General features: G+C 31.3%; 1 protein-coding gene and 1 non-coding gene across 2 annotated transcripts in view; one reads left to right on the top strand and one right to left on the bottom strand.

Moving 5' to 3' along the window:
* The window catches only part of chtf18 (CTF18, chromosome transmission fidelity factor 18 homolog (S. cerevisiae)), a 7452-nt gene extending 661 nt beyond the window's left edge, over positions 1–6791 (bottom strand). The window contains exons 1-14 of the mRNA XM_073842680.1: positions 6622–6791; positions 6046–6216; positions 4439–4553; positions 4086–4311; positions 3894–3986; positions 3759–3811; positions 3501–3642; positions 3190–3408; positions 2065–2162; positions 1848–1971; positions 1616–1755; positions 1352–1445; positions 1167–1265; positions 951–1081 (exon numbers count right to left, since the gene is read on the bottom strand). Coding sequence (XP_073698781.1) covers positions 951–1081; positions 1167–1265; positions 1352–1445; positions 1616–1755; positions 1848–1971; positions 2065–2162; positions 3190–3408; positions 3501–3642; positions 3759–3811; positions 3894–3986; positions 4086–4311; positions 4439–4553; positions 6046–6216; positions 6622–6709 — 1793 coding nt within the window. The 5' untranslated portion in view covers positions 6710–6791. The remainder of the gene's footprint in view (positions 1–950; positions 1082–1166; positions 1266–1351; positions 1446–1615; positions 1756–1847; positions 1972–2064; positions 2163–3189; positions 3409–3500; positions 3643–3758; positions 3812–3893; positions 3987–4085; positions 4312–4438; positions 4554–6045; positions 6217–6621) is intronic.
* Positions 6792–7455: 664 nt separating this feature from the next.
* Positions 7456–7563, top strand: LOC141337541 (U6 spliceosomal RNA). Its single transcript, XR_012355775.1, has one exon. It is a non-coding gene; the product is annotated as a U6 spliceosomal RNA (small nuclear RNA).
* Positions 7564–8172: the final 609 nt, after the last annotated feature.

Here is an 8172-nt window from a genome sequence, read left to right as displayed (position 1 = left end):
TTTTTTTTTTAAGTGCGGAAACTGTCTTCCATAAAAAACATTTTTTTTTAAATACTATATAAAAATACATACTATTTGTCATAAAGAAAATTGAAAAATCCAGTTTTAGGATTTATAATTTCTTTTTTGCAAAGGCAAATTTTTTTAAATCTGCATAAAAGTGGTAAAATAAATATGAACATGTTATATAAACTATTTACAATTTCTGTATTTTTTGGCAATTGTTAAACAAGATTTTTTTCACATTACATTTACTGTAAATATTTTATATATATATATATATATATATATATATATATATATATATATATATATATATATATATATATTATATATATATATATGTGTGTGTGTGTGACCCTGGACCACAAAACCAGTCATAAGGTTAAATTTTACAAAACTGAGATGTATATATAATATGCTCAGTAAATAAGCTTTCTATTGATGTATGGTTTGGTAGGATATGACAATATTTGGCCGAGATACATCTATTTGAAAATCTGGAATCTGAGGGTGCAAAAAAATCAAAATCCTGAGAAAATCACCTTTAAAGTTGTCCAAATTAGGTTCTTAACAATGCATATTACTAATCAAAAATTACATTTTGATACCTTTACAGTAGGAATTTTACAAAAAATCTTCATGGAACATGATCTTTACTTAATTTCCTACTGATTTTTGGCATAAAAGAAAAATCAATAATTTTGACCCATGCAATGTATTTTTGGCTATTGCTACAAACATACCCCAGCGTCTTAAGACTGGTTTTGTGGTCCAGGGTCACATACATACATACATACATACATACATACACACACACACATATATACACACATATATATACACATACATATATACATACACATATGCTTTTATTTAACACAATTCAATTCATTCAAAGATATCAAAGGGGCATGTGTTTGAGTATAACATACTGTGTTTTGCAGTACCTTTTTAGTCGTGGAAGCTGAAAGATTTCCTGCCAAACTGAGAAAAGTCCCTTGTTTTGGTCTTTTAATCCCACAGAAACTGAATTGACACTGCGTTGATCCAATTGCTTCTGTCCACGACTGTGTAAAAACTGCACACACACATAAGCATGAGCAAACCCAAATTTTAAAATTCTGACTTTTTTTTTTTTTTTTTAAATCATACATCTCTCTCACCTGTAATGTGTTGATGCAAGACCGGATGTCATTGTCAGTTTTCTCACACAAGGCCATCAGAGTGCCAGTATCTGCTTTCATACCCTGACGTCTTGTGATCTACAAACAGAAACAAAAACATACATGGGTCCACATTTATGCGTTTACAAATCATTTTGCAGACATGTGAGTGTATGTGCATGTACCTCTGCTAGTCTTTGAGCTAAGCGGGAGGGCACAGTCTGGGGAAAGACTAATAGGAAAGCTTGTTGTCTCAGTGGCCTCAGAGCTGGAACATACCTGACAAAAATTAAACAGATTACATGTATTTTATCAAAGTACAACTTTTCACATGAAAATACAGCATTTTGATGCACAACAAAAAGAAATGTTCTTGGATATTATATGTATGTTGGAAAAAAAAATATTTTAAATCCTACCTAATTATGCCATATAAACAATGAACTTACAGGTCATTGCAGATGCAGATGATGGGTCTAAGAAGCACAGATTGCTTCTTCTTTTTCTTCTTCAAGGCATTAGCACCGGACTCCTCTCCTTCTTTGCTATCCTTCCGGTTCAATGTCGCTAATAAAATATTAATGGCAGCCTGGGCAGATAAGAGAAAAAAAGTGAGAAGCAGCAACAATTAGACACGCCACTGAACTAAAGGTAAACAATAAAACTGAAAGCAGGTCTTACAGCAGGAGCTCCATCAATTTCATCTATAATAAGGCAGTTAGGTTTTTCATTGGCTCCCAGGACTGACTTCATCTGTGTCGCGGTATCAATACGTTTCTGGAAGAGCTCTGCGCTGCGGTCATCACTGAGAAGAGATTAGGGATATCAGTTTGTGAATTTCAGCATTTATATGTGGATACTTCAAGATTGTTTACCATCAGGGCTTGCATTTTCTTACCTAGCATTGATTTCTACTACATTGTAACCAGCATGCTTTGCAATAATGTGTGCTAATGTGGTTTTTCCCAGTCCAGGAGGACCTGATAACAGCGCCACCTGTGTAGGATGGCACACATTTAGACAACGTACATTTACATTTTTAATGTTTTTTAAAGAAGTCTCTTCTGCTCACCAAGCCTGCAGTTATTTGATCAAAAATACAGCAAAAACAGTACAATTGTAAAATATTTTTACTATTTAAAAAATATATATTTTAAAATGTTATTTATTCCTGTGATCAAATCAAAGCAAAATTTTCAGCATTATTACTCCAGTCTTCAGTGTTGCATGATCCCTTAGAAATCATTCTAATATGTTGATTTGCTGTTCAAGAAACAGTTATTATTATTATTATTATTATTATGTCAATAACAGCGGAGTAGAATTTTTTTCAGGTTTCTTTAATAAAGAGAATGTTCAGAAGAACAGCATTTATCTGAAATAGAAATCTTTTGCAACAATAAAAAAACAGCATCCATGCTTAAAAGTAATAATTTCTAATAATTTCTTTAAAAAAATAATAATAAAAAATATTATACTCACTCCAAGCTTTTGATATATATAGGATAGTGTATAATGTTACAAAAGTTTTTTATTTCTGATAAAAGTTGATCTTTGGATCTTTCTATTCAAAAGAGAATACAGAAAAAATACTCAACTCTTTTAAATATTGATAATAATAATAATAATAAAAATGTTTTTGAACAGCAAATTTGCATATTAGAATGACTTCTGAAGGATCATGTGATACTGAAGAATACTAAAATATTTTTACTGTTTTTGCTGTACTTTGGTTAAAATAATTGACATCTTGTTGAGCAGAAAAGACTTCTTTAAAAAAATTTAACAAATCTTACTGTTCAAAAACTTTTGACTGGTAGTGTATGTATAAAACAACATTGTATAATAAAAATTTTAATTATATAAGTATATCTAAACTAAAAAAAAAAAGATAAAAACTATTCAGTTAAAAATGTTAATGTAAAATGTAAATCTCAAGTACAAATACAAAACATTTCATTTATATAAATTTAAACCTAATATAAATATAATAAATCTGTTGCAACTGCTCAGTTTTTCTCACCTTAAACTTAGGTCTTTTGTACTGGTCGAGCTCAGCCTCTAGTATCTCTTCTGTCATTTGGGACTTGGTTTTGAAACGCTGGTTTTGGTTCTGGTTCTGGTTTTGAGCATTCGTGAAATTCGATCTGACGTCTACAGGGGCCGAACGGGCTTTCCTCTCTCGCCCGAAGACCACAGTGTCCCAGAGCTTCAGCCACTTCAGCAGACAGCGATTAGTAAACTACAAAGACAAAAGTAAATAATTGCATGGCAAATTCTTTGACTAGAGGAGTTGTTTTCGAAAAAAAAAAAAACAGCATGTGTATAACTCACATCATCACTGAGTAGATCAGTGTAGTGCTGTGGAGAGAACTGATCCACCCACAGCCGCGAGGATGAGCCTTCATCTTCCACACTATCGCCATCCACACCAGAGTCTGTCTGCTCTTCTGCAAGAAGCTCTGAATCTATACCACTAAAATGTAATTTTTAGAAACGGAATAATTCAGCCAAATATGAAGATTTGCTGAAAACATTACTTTCTCTTGGATGGCCTTAGGCTGTCTGATACAACACAAACAAAAATTTCACCTATTCATAAGTTCTGTCAATCTTTGGGATTCCTCCAACACTTGCCGATGGCGCTGAAAAAAAACAAAACCAATTTAAACGAATTTCCTCCAAATCATTAATTTAGTTTGTTTGCATGTGTACACATATTCTTACTTTCTCTGCAATTTGTTCTTTTAACACTTCTATGGGAACCGCTAACAGTCCTAGTCCGTTCAGTGAGTTACGGAAGGCTCTTGGGTCTGGTGCCTATGAAAAAGGATTAGAAAATTCAATAAATAAACTTCACACATTGTATTACAGCAAGCTGTCAAGTAAAATCACTGGTGGGGTCAACACCAAAATCACCTTCTCCTCGTCCTCTTTCTTGTTTAGGTAGACTCTGTTTCCCATGGAGTCTGTGACAGTTATGTAATCTCCGATCGCAGGGGGCCGATTCTGGGCATATCGTCTTGCTGTGGTAACCCGTCTCGGAGACTCTTGCAATGCAGCCAGTCCACTAATATCCATAACATTAGCTGTTATTTTTGTGGCTGCTGGTCTATCTGGACTCAGTGACAGAGAAAATGCAGGCCTGTAAAATAAATTAATAAATTTAAAAAACATACTTAAACACTAAATAATCAATGCCTGTAATGTTACGATGTGAAATGTATTCCATGCAGCAGTACAGTTTAACTGTGATGTGCATAAACTTTTACCCATCTCTTGCCGGTCTGTCGTAAACCTCTGGGGAAGACGGAGGGGTGATGTCATCCCCATTTTCAAACTGGAGCTTTTTTGCAACATCTTGTCTCCTTTTTTTGGGTTTAGGAGCTTTGAGAAACCACAAACCTCATTAGACAGTGCATTACTTTTTTAACGCACTAATTTTACAAAGTTGAAGTATACACCACTGTTCAAATGTTAGGGGTAGGATCATTTTGTTTTTAATAATTTAATACTTTTAAACAGCAAGGATGCATTAAATTGATCAAAACCGAGAATAAAAACATTTATAATATAAAAGTCCATATAAAATGGCATACTGGAATGATTTATGAAAGATCATGTGACACTGAAGACTGGAGTAATTCAGCTTTGCCATCACATTACTAAATTACATTTTAAAATACACTGCCGTTCAAAAGTTTGGGATCAGTAAGATTTTTTTGTTTTTTTTTTAAATAAGTTTTTCTGCTCATTGAGGCTCCATTTATTTGATCAAAAATACAACAAAAGCAGTAATATTATGAATATATTATTACAAATTAAAATAACTCTTTTCTATATTGTAAAAATAATATTTAAATGTAAAATAGCAAAGTTTTTTATGTGAATATATTTTAAAATGTAATTTATTCCTGTGATGCAAAGCTGAATTTTTAACATCAATACTCCAGTCTTCAGTGTCATATGATCTTTTAGAAATCATTCTAATATGTTGATTTATTATCAATGTTGAAAATAGTTGTGCTGCTTAATATTTTGTTTAAAAATAAATATTTTGTTATAAATGTAATATTTTGTAAACAAATATTTTGTTTATTTAAATTAAAAGTAAAAAAAAAACAACTGCATTAAAATAGAAATCTATGGTAACAATATGAACTACCATAAAAATGTGTGCTAAGTAAATCTTTATTATTATTTTATGAATACTTTTATTCAGCAAGGATGTGTTAAATTGATAAAAAAAAGTGATAGCAAAGAGTATTATCATTAGAAAAGATTTCTATTTTGAATAAATGCTGTTCTTCCTAACTTTTATTCATCAAAGAATCTTCAAAAAAAACATCATAGGTTACAAAACATATTAAGCAGTACAACTATTTCCATTAATAATAAATCAGCATGTTACAATGATTTCTAAAGGATCATGTGACACTAAAGACTGGAGTAATGGCTGATGAAAATGCAGCTTTGCATCACAGGAATAAATTATATTTTAAATTCATTCAAATAAAAAAATATTATTTTAAACTGTAATAATATTTCACAATATTATTTTTTTCTGTTTTGATCACGTAAATGCAGTCGTGATGAGCACAGGAGAATTCTTCAAAAAAAAACATTACAAATCTTCCTGATTTCATACTTTTGAATGGCAGTGTATATAAAAATAGAAAACAGTTATTTTAAATTGTAATAATATATTCATAATATTACTGCTTTTGCTGTATTTTTGAGCAATTAAATGCAGTCTTAATGAGCATACAAGTCTTCTTGCAAAACCATAAAGAAAATTTTACTGACACCAAACTTTTGAACGATAGTGTAGCTCTGAATTATTGTTTCATTACATGAAAATTCAGTGTAATGCACTCACTCAGAGATTCCTCCTCTTCCTCAAATACTGGAGGTGAGATGCTCTCAGGAGCTTGGTTATTTACTGATTTTCTCAATGGTACATCACCGGACACAATGGCTTCCTCAAACGTCTGTGAAATCGGATTCTTATTGCGGAACTCAGACACCTTTGCAGCTGGAGGATGTTGGCCTACACATATACAGAAACATTCATATATTAAAAATTAACAAATTTTTAATTATTTCATCTGATTATTAAAATTAAATGACATAACACAGCTTCTTGCTTAAAATGTATTAAGGTTGTAGTGATAAAAATGTCATCTCCCTCTCTCTCTCTCTCTCTATACATACATACACACATACAAAATGTATCTCATGACAACAATATAATAAATCCTTTTCTCACACTAACCACGAGCCATGACACTAATGTTTACCATATTCAGATACTATATTCTAAAGAATACCGCGGTACTACTATGGTACATGTATCTTAGGCATGGCACAGAAAACTAAAATGCGATGTAAAGTAACGTTAAATACTTCTAGAATGACCAGTCAGTCGTTATACCATCATATCTGTCTAACTTACGCTCCATTTCAGCCATGACTTCCAATTCATCCGCAAACTGTTGTTCAAAATCATCTTCAATCCCGTACATTTCATCATATTCGTCCATGTTTGCACTCTCTTGTATGTTTTGACAGAAAATTTACAGGTAATCTGACATATGAATAAAAAAGTGGCGGAGCGTAAATACATCGACAACTGATTTTTTCGCGCAAAATTTTTGTGTACGTAAGTGTACTTCCGGTTCCATTGTAAGACCTACATCCGTTCGGTAAAAGTCCTGGATGGACAATATTATTGGTAAATTAAATAAATGAAATATAATACAATAATTTAATTATTATTATTATATTTGAAAACAGCCTGCTTGAAAATTGTAAAATTAATTTTATTTGTACTGTCATTTTCGTATTACACATATTAAAATTATACTGGAATAGTATGAAATGGCGTATATTTCTAAATACTGTATGCACTAAAACAATAATATGCATGATAAACCAAAACAAATATTTTAATCAAATCTGTCTCTGTTTCATTTCTCTTGCTTATGATTTGCAGACAAACTGAGGGGGTGGGCATTATGTGAACAATGACAAACAGGAATGCCAATCATTGAACTAGAACGCAGGTATTTTGCATATGTCCCAGAACGCTCCACAAAAGGGGAGTAAATCCTCCTAAAATGTGAGTTTTTATTATTTTTAATGTGTTGATGATTTCCCATATCCAGCTCTGTGATATAACAAACTTATAGTTATACAATTAACTTATTGTCTAAACGTTTTGTTACCGTCATGTGCCTTGATATCCAGTATCCGAACTATATATTTTGCTGTCTACCTCCTAAAACTCGTGTTGTCTGTGATAACACACATACTAAAATTGGAACGATACAGAGAAGATTAGCATGGTCCCTTGCGCAAAGATGACACGCATAATCGTGAAGCGTACCCAATTTTTATAATTTTTCAATGTTCACATACATAAAGTGTATTTATCCATTCGAAACACAGCAATTAAGAGCGAGTAATTAGTCTATAGATAGCTTGACTGTCATATTTATATATGAAATTATGTGTAAAAACACCTATATATATATATATATATATATATATATATATATATATATATATATATTTATTTATTTATGTGTGTGTAAAAAAATCTTCCACAAGAGGGCAGCAAAGTTCATGCTATGTAAATATATTTCCGTGTGTAAACTGACATTTCATCAGCCATTGCAGTGTTACATAATCCTTCAGAAATCATTCTGATATGCTGATGTATTATCAATGTTGGAAACAGTTGTGCTGCTTAATATATATTATATTATGTTATATTATATATATATTTTGGAACCTGTGATGCTTTTTTCAGGATTCTTTGATGAATAAAAAGTCAAAATAGAAACTTTTTCTAACAATATAAGTCGTTACTATAGCTTTTTATAAATTTAATACATCCGTGCTGAATAAAAGTATTAATTTCTTTCAAAGAAAGAAAGAAAGAAAGAAAGAAAGAAAGAAAGAAAGAAAGAAAGAAAGAAAGAAAGAAAGAAAGAAAAAATTT

Source organism: Garra rufa, chromosome 6 (genome assembly GCF_049309525.1).
Source record: "Garra rufa chromosome 6, GarRuf1.0, whole genome shotgun sequence".
Lineage (NCBI taxonomy): Eukaryota > Metazoa > Chordata > Actinopteri > Cypriniformes > Cyprinidae > Garra > Garra rufa.
This window is presented reverse-complemented; position numbering and strand designations above follow the sequence as displayed.